Source organism: Barbus barbus (assembly GCF_936440315.1).
Source record: "Barbus barbus genome assembly, chromosome: 28".
In the NCBI taxonomy this organism is placed as follows: Eukaryota; Metazoa; Chordata; class Actinopteri; order Cypriniformes; family Cyprinidae; genus Barbus; species Barbus barbus.
Genome location: NC_136756.1, coordinates 14,521,595 through 14,538,564, shown reverse-complemented (window position 1 = coordinate 14,538,564; position 16,970 = coordinate 14,521,595). Strand labels below are relative to the sequence as shown.

Genomic DNA, 16,970 nt, shown 5'->3' with positions numbered 1-16,970 from the left:
GTACAATGTCTAAAATTGACTATCGAAATAAAATGTAAAAAAAATAAAGTCTTCTACATCTTTGATGGCCTGAGGGTGAGTAATTTTCATCTTTGGGGGAACGGTTCCTTTACTGGTGCAGAATTGGATGCAAAATGGTGCTTTGTCTCCATCAAGTGTTTATTGTGTATACCTACTTGACATAGAGAATCCAATGTAGATGTCTAATTGTCATTAGATGCATGACAGCTACCTATGTGAACATGATTTAATCTGTCTATTTACTCAAATGGACATCCATAACTGACCGTTTGATTCTTGGCATGCACCATAAATCCTCTAGACATTAGAGAGATTTATGTGCTCTTCCTATTTCCCGAGTCTCACTCACATTCCAGTCAAATGAGGATTGTGTTGTTACAGGCATTTTTGGCAGAGAAATGATCATTTCCCGCTCATGGCCTGTTTTCTCGAGAAAAGACAGGGAGTGTTTCCTGTAACTGCCTGCATACAGTAGACAACGGCTTTTGAGAGAAACGTGCATGCTACTTTAGATTATTACAATGAAGGTAAGCACGCTTGATTTTTTTAAAATCTAAACATTCTTGCATGATTTTAATGGACCACTACAAATATACTTTTAAAACCTGATGCTTTAAGTTTACACTGATGAACTCCAGTATAACTGTCAAGATTAATGCAATATTAATAAAATGCATTTTCCCCAACAACTGATAGCACAGGGTTATGAGGAAAACTGTTTCATTTAACTTTGTTCTCAGTGTGTGTTCCTGCATGAAGTCTTTCTTATCTCTCTGCTGTTTTCAGCAGCAGTTACACAGTAAGTAAATAAAAACATCTTTGCCACTATAACATATATGCATTATTTCCCATCACTTTATGAGCAATCATATTATGAGCAACAACTGTAAATGTTTGATGCAATTCAGTTTAGCTGTATCCATTTATCCAACCGTCCGTTTGTCTGTCATCTCTATAGCTTGAATACAAAATGTTGAATGCAATATAAAATGCTGTGGATGAAAGCATCAAATATTTATTTATTTATGAAGTTAAATGTATGGTAGTTTTGGATTAAGTTTTGGATAAGTTTTGGGTAAAAGCATCTAATAAATTATATTTATTCATTTATTTATTTTCTTCTGAAATGAAATGCATGGCAGTTTTAATGTGATAGAACATACAATATTCATAGACAGTGGCTCCAAAAAGTGTTTGACACTTAAGTTGCTCTTTAAAATGTCATTGCATTATATAACAACATAAAATGTGATAAAACCAAACATTTAACTTAGTTATTTACATGATAAATGTATGGATTTTTTTTTACTTTAATTTGAATAATTTGTGAAATATTTATATTGCAGTAAATCAGTTTATAGGACACTTGGGTGAAGTTAGTTCTGAGAAAAGCTCCAGTGTCATTTGTTTGCAGACGCCACTTGGTTTGATATTCTGTTATGTAATGTAAAAATGTCCAAGTACTTTTTGTGGCCACAGTAGCATATTTTATATATCTGATGACATACTTTCATTGAGTTTGCTTGTGAATCAGTGCAGTCGCAGTGAGGTCCATTAGGTCTGTGTCTGAACCCGTGCACTGCCAGTGGGGACCCTGGTCCCCTGACAGCTGGTCCGCCTGTGATGGATGCTCCAAAACACAGGTGGGACTAGTGCTTTGTTTCTGACCTTTTCTTAGACATGCATCATTGTAAAAGTGTACATTTATCTCACACTAAATAATTGCATGCAGTCTAGTACACTGAATACATTTGCACAAATGCGGTATCTGTATACTGACATATAGGGACATTACAGACACAGAGCCGCTCCATTACAGTCTACGCTCAGTTTGGTGGTCAGCCTTGCACTGGGAGCTCAACCCGCACTCAGTCATGTATACCGGCTCAGGTCTGTCCTCTAGAGGAGGGTTGTGGAGATCGTTTTCGCTGCCAGTCCGGTACTTAATTTGATATATTTCAACTTTTTCCTATTTGAAAGTCTTTCAAAGGTTTCAATTTCTCTCTTTCTTTCTCTTAAGGGAAATGTATCAGCCAGTCTCTGTTATGCAATGGAGATCATGACTGTGAAGATGGCTCAGATGAGTGGAGATGTGACAGTAAAGAGCTCTGTAACCTGCAAAAACCTCCACCGAATGTAGAGCTCACTGGTCAAGGGTAATTCAATTATATCTGCTTGTTTCCAGTTCAACAATGCATTCACTCACTAAAGCCACTGTGATGGTGAATGTTTGCACTGTAGGTTTGATGCAGTGAGGGGAGATGCAAGAGGAACAGTTATCAACACCAAAAGCTTTGGAGGTCTGTGTAAAAAGACCTTCAGTGGAGACCACAAGGACCTATATAGACTTCCCCAAAGTGTCCTCAGATACACTTTCCAGGCAATTGAAATTTCACAGTTTACTAGAAAAATAAGTCTTATGAGATAATAAAAAGAAGAACATGTTACCAATGCAAGAGCACAACCTGGGGACTTTCTTTTAAGTTTTGTTGGTCTCTTTTGTTTCTGCATTTGTTTTTGCCAGGTCACAGCAAAAAATGATTTCACAGATGAATCCTATGATAGCTCTTGGCACTACATTAATCACATTGAGCATCATTCAAGAACAACAGGCACAACTTATGGGTACGAAGACTTTGTCTTCCATGATGAGCTGTTTCAGTCACAGGTACTGTACGTTTCGACATATTCACTATATAATATTGACATTAACTCTTGAAATTTGAACATATATTGGGGATTGTTTCATATTTCACTGTGTTTTATGCTGGGTTAGTAATTTATCCTGGCCTTTCAGGTTCTGTACATTTAACATTCTTATTTGCATATGTATGTGGTTAATACCGTTGGTTGAAGGGATGAGCATGTGATTTGTGTACATGCTGACACAAATCTGCTCTTTTTGTTAACTAAAAAGACTAAACAGAACCTAAAACTAAAAACAGCCTTTTTAACAGTTCATGAATAAAACATAAACTGAGCACTGAGGCAGTTTACGATTGGTTGTCTGTTGCCAACAAATCCGTGTGACATTCGAGCACTGTGTGGCTTTACATGTCTTTGCCAGAAGTTATAATCCAAGATTAAAATCGGCATGAAAGGGAAATTCACCTTATTTATTCTTTGAATTTACGTTATAGATCTTAGTATGTATAATTATTTTATTAATTATTAATTCATTATTTTATTTTGACTTCCATTTCTCATTGCGACACGGTGCTAACGCCTTTCAAAAAAATGTGTGAAACCTTTTCTTACCATTAATTGTGGCTTGGTAATGCTTTACAATATGGTTAGATTAATTAACATTCGTAGTCAGGTATCTTAAACTAAACAAGGTTAATGTTGCTTTAAAACATGTCAATGACTTAAACAACACATGCCCAAATATTAAAATATGGAACTTTGGTCTCCTTTCAGTCCAAAAATCTGCTGATCATGAAGAGTGATATGGATGTGGCCCAGTTCCAAAACCAGGCCCCAGAATATCTGCCACTTTCCGAAGAGTTCTGGAAAGCACTGCGGTCCTTGCCTGTCACATATGATTATGCTGCCTATCGCAATGTACTGGAGAGATTTGGGACCCACTATATTTCAGAGGGCACTCTTGGGGGCCAGTTTAGATTATTTATGGCGGCCAACCAAGATGTTGTTAAAAAAATGCGTAAGTGGTCTGTATGTCACATATTTGTTTCACTATTATGAGAAGTCGTGATGTTATGTCATTCAACAGTTGTCTGTTATCTCTTTTTACATAGAAACTGTGCAAAGAGACTATCAACATTGTGTTGAAAAGTCCCATTCTATCCTGTTTATCATCAGGTGGACCACAGTAGATTGTGATGAACAAACTTTTCGGAAAGCTCAATCCTTTTGTAAGTCATTTAGAAAAAGAAAGCAAAATCAAACCATAAATGCTCAAGAGTGCTGAAGATAAATGCTGGAAGACAATGGCACTAAATTATGCATGCATATGCAATACTTTCATAAGAGTTTTTGTATACAGGAAATGTACTGTATAATAATATTCTGTTTTGCGTTCTCAAACAGATGACAGCATATCAAAAAATGATATTACCACAAATATAATTGGTGGAGCTCCTGGATATATAGCAAAATTGTCAATGTTAAACAAAAACACACCAGAGGAGAATGGCAGGACTTTCTCGCAGTGGTCGGGTTCAGTGAAGGACTTTCCAAAAGTCATCAAACCAAAGGTTGGTTTGGAAAACCAATGTTAATATATGGTTATTGTAAGCAAGTAAGTGTGTGCTATGCTAATCATAGAACATAATTGACCTTTGAGCTGTTGTTACCGTAAATTGACCCCCAAGTGTGCAGTGAAACACATGCAATGATTTCATTCTTATATGAGAAACCATGTGTGAATTTCTAATTTGTGCAGCTCAGACCTCTCCATGAGCTGGTGAAAGAGGTCTCGTGTGCGGGGGTGAAAAGGCATTACTTAAAACGTGCAATTGAGACTTACCTCAGCGAGAAACACCCATGTCACTGCAGAGAATGCCAGAACAACGGGCTGCGTGTGCTGGACAATGACGTCTGTAAGTGCGTGTGTAAACCAGGCACCAAAGGCCAGGCATGCGAGCAAGGGACACCACAAGATGAACAACCAGGTACAGATTAATCCCTTAAATTAATATCAAGAGATACAATGAGATAATCAGAATAAAATGGCAAAATCAATTATGGAAACCACTTATTATATTAAATAGTTATATTAAAATTATTTGATTTGAATGAAAATGTAAAATTTTAGAAAACGATTTGCCTCAAAATGTATAAATTGCCATGCCCAAAATAAGGCAGTTGAATATTTTCATGTATAAAGACCAATTTACATTGTTACATACTGTATATTCTGACTATTATTATTATACTGTATGTATAATCATCTAATGAATTCAATATTTTGAAATCATAACGAAACTGTAATAGTGTAATTAAAAATATACATTTATATTTAACTGCATTCATTTATAAATGTTAACATTTCTTCTTATAATAACTAAAACCTTTTTTTTCTAATTTTTTGAGTATGATTTTACTTTATGATATGAGATTGGGAATGTGCTGTAAAAATAAACATGATCAATTTATATTTAATTTATTCATTTTAAGTATGGCTTAAGTATCCAAATATTTTGGGGATCTCTATACTTGTTTCTGAGTGTCCAGTTCATGTCGTTGTGTCTTAGGAGTGATCCATGGAGACTGGGCCTGTTGGTCTTCATGGAGCTCCTGCAAGGAAGGTCAGAAACGCCGGAGCCGCTCCTGTAGTCGTCCCGCTCCTTCAGGCGGCAGGGACTGTATTGGGAACGCTGTGGAGACGACAGCCTGTGAGGATGAATTAGATTACCTACGGTGAGGAAAGGTCACCAGCCTGTTCAACAGCACAAAGCTCTGTTCTGAAAAGCTGTTCTTTACAAGGTGCTATAGACCCAGAGAAAGTTACTGTGCAACAACAATGCCACTATGTGGAAACCTGACTTATTGGTTTTGACTTATTTTCAGTACAATGGAGCCTCACTGCTTTGAAAATTCATTCACACCCAGGAAAGGTTGTAAAACGCCCCCCTTCCTCGCTAATGGGTTTGTTTTGGTAATAATGATTATAATTATATTATAATAATTATATTATTAGAATATGTTTTGGAGATGTTATAATGTTGTCGTCTTCCCCTAATTGCAGTACCCCAAAGATGCATATCCAGTGGGCAGTAAGATTGAGTATGCATGTATTGAGGGCTTTCACCTGATTGGAGATCCCATAGCAGAATGCCAAGAAAATCTGGACTGGTTGAGAAATCAAATAGACTGCAAGAGTAAGTGTAAATGACTTTTTAGAGCTGTCATTTGCTGATGGTATACCTAGTTTCAGTGTATCTTTACACACATACACATTATTAAATATTAAATGATATAAACATATAACTTTTGTAAAATATTTTATGTAACACATATAATAATTATTGCTGTTTTCATTATTCTAATTACACATTTTAGAGAATGAGAAACCATGTTTCATAAATACTAAATGATAAATAGTATTTTTATGTTTTATATTGTTTAAAATAATTGTATTAATGAATTTTATTATTTTTATATTATCATTTATACATTTTAGAGAAATTAAAAACTATGTTTTATTACTATATGATATAAATACGTAATATAATTTTTTGTTATGCATTTAAGATATTTTGAATAATTGTTTTTTCAGTCTTTAAATATGAACTTTATTTTTTATATTTTACATTTCAGAGAAATGAGAAACTAAAAATGTTTTATAATAAATGTTGCTTGCTGTCTGCAGAAACATTATGTGATCTACCTCAGCTTCCTCCAGATGTCACTGGAAGCCCGTGGAAGGTTACCTATAACATCGGTGAAGCTGTCTCACTTTCCTGCCCTGAAGGGAAAGTCAGAGAAGGTCCGGCTGAGATTCAGTGCAATGCTGGTCTTTCCTGGTCACCACAACCAAAAGAAACCAGGTGTCTCACAGGTACAAAACGAGTTTGGAAGCTGTGCTGTTTTGTACACAATGTCAAAATGAAGGAAATTATGCACATTACTCAAACATTGTGAACGGACAACTATTACAAGGTCATTTGGCACATTTTGAAATGTACTGATGCATAAAAAATTATATAAATTTATATAAAATTGTTACAGTGTGAATAAAATTGATTTGTTTTCCATTAGTTTTTAAGCCAACCACTCTGCCAATGCAATGCCAGCCATGGGAGAACCTGGCAAATGACAAATGTGTCTGTAAAGTACCCCACGAGTGCAAGTATGTTCCTAGACAGGAAGGCTTTAGCATGTACATTACACAAATGCAAAAATTCAAATAATCATGTAAATGTCATAAGAGCATTTTTGTACAGCCATCCACCAAAACCCACACATTTTATTTTCAGTTTAATAAAGGTTTTTTTTATCTCTATGCTGCAGGTCTTCCTTGGAGATATGTGCCACTGATGAGAAGCGCGGTCGGACACGGACACTGAGTCTGTGTAAAGTACAGGCTATGCGGTGTCTGGGACATCAGTACACGCTTGCTGAAGACAGTGCCTGCCAGTGGCCACATCGCTTATCCACTGCTTGCCCGCACTGCACGCTCTGGGAGACGTGTGATGGTGAGGGATTGTAAAATACAAAAAATCCCTTTGTGAAAAAGAAGTGCACTTTAGCATACTTTTAAAAAGAGTACTTAAGGAACTAATGTACTTTGGAAATATACCTAAAGGGATATTTTACTCAAAAATGAAAATTCTGTTATTAATTATTCTCATGTCGTTCCAAACTTTTGTTCATCTTCTGAACACAAATTATGATATTTTTGATGAAATCCAAGAGCTTTCTGAGTTCAAGGCCCAGAAATGTAGTTTTCTTAGTAGTAATTTTATGAAGCTACGAGAATAATTTCGACAATCAAAATTTTCTTTTCGCTATCAAAAATCACTTCTTTTTCACAAGGGCCATTTTGTAACATGCAAAACAGTGTCAAGACACTATGACTTATTTTGGCATTTTGAAGGTCTGTGGTTAACACAACTTGACTAATTGTTTTACAACATGAAGTACATGCTTTCATTTATTTCATAAATAAGGCTAACAACAGAAATCAAAAACTGCCTTTTGAAAAACCCATTTAAAATTCCTGAGGGAACCTATGGCATGAAAATGTAAATTCTTGCTAATGTATGTTTAAACCTGGTTAGAAAAGTGCTATTTTAAAGACTTCAAATGTTGCAACTAGATGTAATGTTGCATTCAGGAATGCTTGGTTGTAACAATTGTGTCATTGTAGAGCAAACGAACAGCTGCCGTTGCAAGACAAGTGAGGAATGCTCATCCCTGGACGCTTGGATCCATGTGTGCGTGCAGCAGGAAGGAGCGTCTGCACCAGTGACAATGACAGAATGTGAGGCGGCTGTGAGGAAATGCAGAGGAGAAGCTGTCCGCATTGTTAGCATTCAACCCTGTCAGTCATAATCTCAGAGCTTCACTAACATATTAAATAGTGTAAATGAATGTTGTACCCTAAATAATCAGCAAAAGTACAAAGCTAAATGTAGGCAATAAAAAACTACACCACAGTCACATGACTCCAGCGTCACGAAGCTTCCAACTCTTTATTTAAAAAACACTCTTCATGAAAGCTTGCGTTAGAACAGTTTGCCGTAGTGAGTAGATAAGTTTTCCTGTTAGCTGTGATAATATTTAATGTCCAAGACAACCTCTGTAGTCCCATTTAACTTCATTTCTCAAGAAAAGTAAAAGCTTTTAAAAAAAAATCGCAAGGGAGTATTTTATGTCATAGAATAAAATGAGAATCAGTCGCAGACAAAATTCAAGCAAACCTATGTGTCTTCACTTTCCTTAACTTTTTGGTAAGCCTAATAACGAGCAAAAAAGTAAGAAAGCACAAGTTAAACCAAAATTGCCGTGCATTCCTGTCAACCTGTTCTGGACAGCATCATATTGAGCCAGCTCCATACGTCCTGCCAAACTCGTGACAACCAGCCCGGATTCCGCCAACTGCTTGTCCAGTGTCAGCACTGCAGCCAAATAATTAACCTGAAAACCATGTTTTCTTTTTTTTTTTTTTGCACCCTCCATTATTGCTTCAGCATTGTTGCAAGAAAGTAAAAGGGTAGGCACTGCTGCCAGGTGCGAATTTCACAGCCTCCCTATTAATGTGCTAACAAATCCAATTACCTATAACTGACTGAGATCCAAACGTGATAAATTTAATGGGAGACGCTGAAATTGGAGCCTGTGACCGGTCAGAGGGTTGTTCTGAGAATCATGGATAATAGGGTGGATATCAGATTGTTTATATTGTTTCTTAGTGAAAAATCTGATTAATCCGAGTTGCTCTGAAAAGAGGGTAATATCTGTTGATACTGACTTTTATTATTCCACAGATTAATATCTGTACCTTTTCTTATGATGTTTTGTATGTTAAATAAAACAATTTCTAATACAAGACACAAAGTTCCAGTTTGTTAAATCATTAAAAAAAGGTTTATTACCAATGTAAAACGACACTGCGCCTTTTCATAAACACTACAGTATCTTCACCATGCATGACACATTTAGAACTGTTATTAATAAGCAAGACCCATGCTGAGCCCCTCCAATCTGGACTTATATCACACCAGATGGATAGACATGCCACCCTTTACTGACAATCTCTTTAAAAGAATCACCATTTTGAAAAATAATTCAGAGCGCTAGGTTTACATTATATATGTACATCTCTAAAATTTCCATTTATAGATATATTCTTTATTTACAAAGGCTTCTTCAGGTATTATATACTCCTAAAGGCTGAAGCAAAATGAAAAAAAGTTACAGGATTTCGGTTTATGGAAGACTAAATAATACTGTAGTAAAAACATGGTAACAGCAAAAAATCTGATCAAAAGAACCAACAGATAGCACAGTATATTTTTCTTAAAAAAAAAAAAGTTTAGCATAACCTATGCTCTAATTAGCTCTCTTGAACGCCTCATTTTACAACACCTGTCTTCACAAAAACACAGCATATGAATCGTGTGGACAAACATAGCAGTATTCATATTACAAACCATTTTCTTTACTAAGCATAATGTAGACGAACATTTAGTTAAAAATGAAAATCTGTCGTACTGAACAAATATTATATAGTGTTTGTATGACTACTGATGTTACACAGATATTACTATTTATTCTCATAGCAGTAGGAAATTGGACAGAACTCACCAAAAGAAAGCACTGGTTTGGGAAATGGCAGTAGTACTGTTGATTGGTGAGTGTCACACATTGTGAGGAAACGCAGTCATTTGTGACTGGATTCTGGGAGAGAGAGCTCTTAGCTGGACACCAGACAACAGAGGCCAAAGAAACGCCGCTTTCTCTGCCGGACCAACAGGTATGGCGTCAGATTCAACAAACTGCTGTCATCTGTATTGATACCAAAACAGATAAATGTAAAGATTAATACAGTAAGCATTAATGAATCATCTGTCCTTTCATTGGTCATCATCATATATGTTATACATTTAACGAAACATTATTTCTGTCAGGACCACTATCGTCAAATATGATTGGTAATTAGTGTACAGGTAGGATTGGTGGTATGGTTCTGTTCTGGGCAAGAACTCCCTGTGCATCCATGCAGCCTAGCATGGGTGAGAACAGGGAGAGCAGCGATAATCCCCTAGGGTAAACAGAACAGAACCAACATAAATGTATTGCAGATATCATTAATGTTCAATACTTTTATGCAAACATTTTAGAAATGAGTCTGTTTCAGGAATCAGAAGGCTGAATCCTGACTGGACGAGAGGAGGAGCTGGGGATGGAGGAGGGTAAACGCGAAAGCTGCTGGTAATACTGAAGGACCTTACATATGAACACTGAGTTCGTATTCCTATATGTAGACGTGGATCAGCTGAGAGTCAGCTGATGCGAACTTGACTAACATGACCTGCCAAAACTAACAATACGCTTGTTTTTCAATTCAACAGTTTCTTACCGTCTAGCCAATATTAACTAGTAGCAAATCTAATTTTGAAATAAAATCTAAACGTTGCGATATTCTGAAATTTGCAAAATGGAAATAAAATGCGGCCACTTGGGGAAGCAACTACATTATTATTACTATTAATATTATTTTCTGCCAAATAATCCTATTAAGTATAAGGACATCTTTAATGCTAAGTGAATCTTAACATATTACCGTTCAAAAGTTTGGGGTCAGTACTTTTTTTTTTTTTTTTAAGAAATTTATACTACTAAAGGATGCATTAATAAAAAATAAAAAAAATCACAGTAAAGACATGTACTTACATGTTACAAAATATTCAAAAACGTTCAGATAAATGCTGTAAACTTTTCTATTCATTAAAGTGAAAAAGTATCACGCTCCATAAAAATATTAAACAGCTGTTTTTAACATTGACAATAAGAAACATTTCTTGATCAGCAACTCATCATATTAGAATTATTTCTAAAGGATCATGTGACACTGAAGACTTGAGTTATATCTGCTGAAAATTAACTTTGCTATCAAAGGAATAAATTAAATTTTAAAAATAATATGAAATAAAATAATTTAAAAATATATTAAAACTGTTTTACTGTATTTTTGATCAAATTAATGTAATCTTGGTGAGCATAAGACTATTCTTTCAAAAACAGAAAATCTTACAGCCTCAAACATTTGAACGGTAGTACAGATTAATAATTTGAGACCTTGATACTGTTGAAAGATTGTTGTTTGATGGCCATTTTGTGTAAGTTTTCAAAAAAAAAAATTGCCAAAATATTCAGAAAGCCAAGAGATATTACCTTGGTTCTTCAGTGGTAAAGGCATGGTCTCCCTGAGTTTGCTTAGCAGATTTTTCATTTCTGTCATGTCCCTAGAACATCGAGGAGCCATTTCAGATTCAAACTGTCAGTTTCATAGACAAGAAAAAAAAGAAGATCCTGTTCAGCAGCTCAGACTATTCACCTCTCGATGTTCTCAATGTCTGTGGCCACCAGGAAGTATGTCTGCGGACAGTCCGGCGGAGTGGATGACGTGTCTTCCAGGATTGGGATGTCAGAGCTGTCCTCTTTCTTACTTTCTACCTTTGTAGCTCTTGAAAAATGTTTTTCTAGAACACATACAGTGAGACATCACTAACAGACACTAAACAGAAATGGTCAAAATATGTAATCTCAAGGTTTGACCCCAGGGCAACAAGTCAACCTGCTCCCAGAGTATCCATATTTACTGCTTCTGATGAGCTCAAATCAGATACAATTCACAGAATCTAGCAGTGTTGACTCCTGCAAATATCAAGCCACTGGAAAGCTCTACAGTTGGACAAGCCAGGCTTCATCAACACCAATTTCCTGTCGCTGGTGTGGCTGTTTCCTGCTGAGAGCCCAGGGGCGCCCTCACAGCATTACCTTTCCTGTGGAGCTGCAGGGATCCCAGCAGACACACAGACTTCAGCATCTCCGTCAGGTACATTTCCAGACAGCACTGCAGCTGGATAAAGAGGCGGCAGATCTCCGGATGTATTTCTCCATCTTCTGGGCTGTGAAAAAAAAGCATCAATAATGCATCTTAGATCTGGATTGTGCAGAGTTCTGGCCCCGAGCCCTGCGCTTCAACCTGTCTAATTTCTCACAAGATACGTATCCCTGCGCTCCTATGCCCCACAGTCCACAACGAGTGACCAGTGACGGAAATCATCTCAGACACATTGTATGTCATGGTGGGCAATATAGCTATAGTATTTATTGTATATCTTGGTGTTTTTCAGACTTTTGATGATATTTAATACATTTGTATTTATAATGTGCACTGAAATTGCTTAATGTCTTTTTTCCAATCTGTAAGACCCTCATTTCTATAAAACAGCCACTGTAGATTCAAAAATTCAAACATTAAAAAATGAATTAAAAGCAATAATGGCTAAATTCATTTTATTTATTCATTTAAATGCACATAATATAACAATACAAAATAAACAAAACTATTTTTAAAATGTGAAGCAGACCGAATGCAAATTTAGTTGTTGAAATATGGAAACAGAAATGATTCACAAAAATATATTAAACCTTAAATATATTAAACCATTCATGAAACTAATAAAATGACACTGTCTTTATGAAAGGTAATGATCAAATAAAAAAGCCTATTGAAATCATGCCAGTATTCAACATGGCAGCAAAATCATTGTGAATATATTAAGAATATTCAGTATATCTCCCTAAGTAGATGTTTGACTATTTCTGAGCAGCATGTTTACAAGGTTGTACAGGCAATCTAGAGCTATAAACATATTAGCTCAGTGGCGAGTGAGAATTCTCAGAAAATCATATTTCTCAGAATCCTACGCCTATAATTACTGCTCTGTAATTCCCAGGTGTAATGCTGTGGCATGGTGGATACTTGATTTTCCTGTTCTTTTTTCCCCTGTTCTTGAATTACTGAGAACAGAGAGATGCACCAGATGCATGCATAAAGAATAAATCAAGTAAAGCAAGGCCGTAAGTATGCCTTGACCATTTTTTTTTAAGTATAAAGAAATAAAATGCTAGGTCTATTTCTAGTTGTAAAGTAATCATTTAGAATTATTTGCAAATAATATGTTAAAATATGCACAGATTCACTCTTATTTGTATGTTGAAAATGCAAAATGTTGTTTCATCACATTCACTTTTAATAATAATTCAGTTTTAGGCTGGTTTGAATCACTTTATATCTCTGTCGGTTGTTTCAATACTTTCAACTTCTCTTTCAATGTTAAACCTGAAGCTTGGTGCTGAAATTCACGCTGAGTTTCTATGTACAGTAAACCTCAACTTGTTTAATTCAACTGACCAGCTCAATCATTTTGACATTAACAAACACTGTCAAACTGCTGAGACAGACCAGCTTAAAAATGTAACTTTAAAACCTTTTCATCATCCTAACAGCAAACAGAGCGGTGCGTAATCAAGTACAGCAGAGCAGTGCAAGAATAATTATTATAAGAAAATATTGGGGGGACAATTTGGCCATTTCGAATCAAAAGCTGTGGTATTGATTTTTTGTTTTCTTAGAATATGAAATCATGTAACAGCCCTGTAATTTATGGTAAATGCACTGTAGAAAGCATCATTTACAACTTAATTCGCATTTACCCTGCTTGTCATATAAAGTGCATGATATGCCAGTCAGCACAAGCTGATATTTATAACCTTATGTTGCTGTGAAGGTGAAATTTTGTCACAGTTTCATAATATATGACATTATTTCAATAGGGGGCCCATGACCACTAGGGGGGCCGAAGGGGTACTACAAGCTAATTGATTTTTGTGAAAGAAATTAAAAAAATTAAAAAATAAATAATACATTAATTTTAAACAAAGCTAATGGCACATTAAAATGTACTGTTAACATGTAATGTAATATATGACTCTTTGCATCCACAATCAAATACCTGTATGCATGTATGTATGTGTGTTTTTACCCTGATATTGCAGAAAGGTTTTGATGTGCAGTCCGTGCCATCTCGCAGCCTTTTGTGCGTGTCTTGTGCATTTCCGCACGAAGAGAGGGACAATCAGCGGAAATCTCTCCAATAGAGATAACCAACTCCCTATAGAGGGCCACAAGTGTATTGAACTCCTGGACAACCTGATGGAGGAAAGAAAAACAGATGCAAACTGAGAAAAGGCTCACAAAACCCTTTTAACCTTGAAAATGTATAAAGCATATAAATGAAACATGATGATACATTGATGAAAGGACATGTATCCAACTTGTCAAGAATTCTTTTTCTTTCTGAACACTGAAACAGCCTGACAATTCCACAAAGGTAAAACAGGCTATTTGTTGGAGAGCAGCGCCACAGGCGACAGATGCTCATGCCATTTTATCAATATTTGGAAGAAAGGAAGTGTTCAATGGCAAGCTGTTTTAACATAAATATTTTTAACTAGTCTATTGTTCTTACTCGTTTTCATGTTTTAATTACTCATAAGTAATCTCAGAGTGATTGCTATGTTTTTTATTCTCTAGTAACTATTCATTACAAATTCGTATTTATTTCAGCAGTGACTATAGTATCTATTCTGTTCAGTCACTAACACTTATTCACTCACTACTATAGTGGCAAGTAGCTGTTAAATTACACATACTGCATATTTTTGTCACTGAATTATGCCAACAAGTTTCTTACAAACACTCCAGCACACTGGAATAGTGACCAGCAACAACTGGAATACATTTGTGACCTTGGACCACAAAAGCAGTCATAAGGATCATTTTTTTAAAATTGAGATTTATACATCATCTGAAAACTGAATAAATTTCCATTGATGTATGATTTGTTAGGATAGGACAATATTTTGGCTGAGATCATAACTAGCTATTTAAAAATCTGGAATCCGGTGCCAAATAAATTAAAATATTGAGAAAATCACCTTTAAACTTGTCCAATACATAGTACATACAACGTATTGTTGGCTATTGCTACAAATATACCCGTGCTACTTATGACTGGCTTTGTGGTCCAGGGTCACATATTAGTCATAAATGAACAGCTAGCCTAATATCAGCACCTCAGAATTCGGTGGCAAATAATCAAAGCAACTGGTCAATGTTAACCCGGCTTGCCACAAGCCTTCTGCCTGTTAATGGGGCAAAGACTCCTCAAACACAACACACAAGCCAGTTTGCTTTCCAAATGCGCTCGCAATTTTAACCCAAAATGGAGTACTAAATCATATCGCTCTCTCCATGCCATAATCTGCCAAATGAAACGTTGTTCTTGGAAAATCAGCCCGAGAAAATGAAGCTGGAACTACCGCCGCACCACAGGACAAGTCCCAGACCTCCAAGCCAAATCATTCAATATTTAACGTCCCTAGTGTCGCATTATACATTCAGGATGTTGGCACTTGCAGAACCCTACGTGAATTTCAAACAGTGCTTGAAGAATCAGCAGGATTCCGAGCGGAATAATGCTGTGGGTCATGACGCAGGCTTATACGCACCATTCTGCAGTCCGCTACGGCACGAGCCTCGCTGCTCTCCCGGCGCTCCGACTCTCTGGACGGGGGCTTACTGCCGATCTGGAAAATGGTCCCGGCAGTTCTGGGGCGGTTTTTGCGCCCATTCGGTGCAGAACACATGCATACACATCAAGTGTAGAAACTGCCCTGATGTAAAATGCCGATTGACCAATTTGCTGCCACTCGTTTAGTAAATTTCTTACTCAGTTGATCGATCTGCCCGTGTCTTGCTCCTGGATTCTCTCCGCATTGCCACGATGCAGAAGCCGAGTCACCTTCATTCACTCCAGCAGAGAGCTGAAGTGTCCTTGCAGGGCTTCGTCTTCTTCAGCAGAGAGAAATGCGATAACAAAGAACCAGATGCAAACATGTCTTGATGCCCCGTATAGTCCTTCAACGAAGAAAATAACAGCTTTTAAACGAAACACCTCCCCGCGACAGTAACCGCAACTCGAAATAGACTAATATGCGCCGCAAGTTGAATTGATAAACTCTATATGGCGTTTATTGAGAATAGGTAGCAGAAGCTGATCTAAGAGCGCTATTCTAACCTTGATAGGTGCAGTTGCTTGAGGCATGACGTGGTTGAACACACTGCACTCTCATAGGAGGAGAATACTAATGCAACAGATTCACCAACTCCAGTGTGTTCACGGCTACTTGGCTTCATCAAGAGTGCCGCTGAAAGGAAGTAGTAAAAATACACGAGTGAAACCATAGGCAGCGAAAATCTATCTACCCTGCTGGAAGAAGAAGAAAAAAAGCACTATAAGTCAAGTTAAAGTGTCTTTCTGGTCTTCTAGTCTGGTCAAGCTGGTGTTTGATGTGTGAAAAGTGTCCAAAACACTTTTAAACCAAACAGACAGACATATTGGATCAGGCTGGAAGACAAATCATCTTAGACTGGCTTCACAGTTTTTCAGCAGGTGTTAAATAACGTATATAACAAATAGTTAATGAGTATGTGTTTGTGTGTGTGTTCGATAAAACGTTTCCCATGTAAGCCATTTCAAATGAATCTTATTAAATATTCATAAAAGTAAAGTATCTTAAGGCTGGTTATTAGGAAATGTTGCATTTGTGGTTGACTCATACTGTTTGTTGTCCTAATTGTACAAAAAGGAAACTGCAAAATTAGACTTAATATTGGAAGAGTTGCTAATGGCAGCCTGTTTTGTTGTACTCTGCCAAATAACTAGAAACCACTGCATTTGAGAGACTGTGTGTGTGCGTGCACAAGATGAATAGAATTGATGTGAAGTGTCTTGACAACACATGTTGTAGGTCAAGACAGCTTGTGTTAACAACACGGACTGGACAAGTTTCCAAAGGATAATACGTCATGCTTTCAACATTAAATATTTATTCAAGTGCAGGAA

General features: G+C 36.5%; 2 protein-coding genes across 3 annotated transcripts; one reads left to right on the top strand and one right to left on the bottom strand.

The window, feature by feature from the left end:
- Window positions 1-370: 370 nt before the first annotated feature.
- c7a (complement component 7a) lies at window positions 371-9,089 on the top strand. Of its 2 annotated transcripts, XM_079383423.1 has the most exons (18): window positions 371-548; window positions 762-820; window positions 1,556-1,664; window positions 1,819-1,960; window positions 2,042-2,177; window positions 2,263-2,401; window positions 2,546-2,689; window positions 3,442-3,685; window positions 3,780-3,896; window positions 4,072-4,238; window positions 4,427-4,655; window positions 5,238-5,403; window positions 5,554-5,641; window positions 5,732-5,864; window positions 6,356-6,544; window positions 6,745-6,835; window positions 6,997-7,181; window positions 7,856-9,089. In XM_079383423.1, the coding sequence occupies exons 1-18, from the start codon at window positions 543-545 to the stop codon at window positions 8,038-8,040; spliced, it is 2,529 nt and encodes an 842-aa protein (XP_079239549.1). In that variant the 5' UTR covers window positions 371-542; the 3' UTR covers window positions 8,041-9,089. The 2 variants fall into 2 exon arrangements, with proteins under 2 accessions (XP_079239549.1, XP_079239550.1); XM_079383424.1 differs by lacking the exon at window positions 371-548 and having other exon boundaries at window positions 1,808-1,960.
- Window positions 9,058-16,195, bottom strand: rgs7bpa (regulator of G protein signaling 7 binding protein a). Its single transcript, XM_079383425.1, has 6 exons — window positions 15,574-16,195; window positions 14,046-14,212; window positions 11,992-12,122; window positions 11,549-11,693; window positions 11,386-11,456; window positions 9,058-9,996 (listed from the first exon to the last, which is right to left on the bottom strand). Exons 1-6 carry the CDS (start codon window positions 15,709-15,711, stop codon window positions 9,905-9,907), a joined length of 744 nt encoding a protein of 247 aa, XP_079239551.1. The 5' UTR covers window positions 15,712-16,195; the 3' UTR covers window positions 9,058-9,904.
- Between the last annotated feature and the right edge of the window lie 775 nt (window positions 16,196-16,970).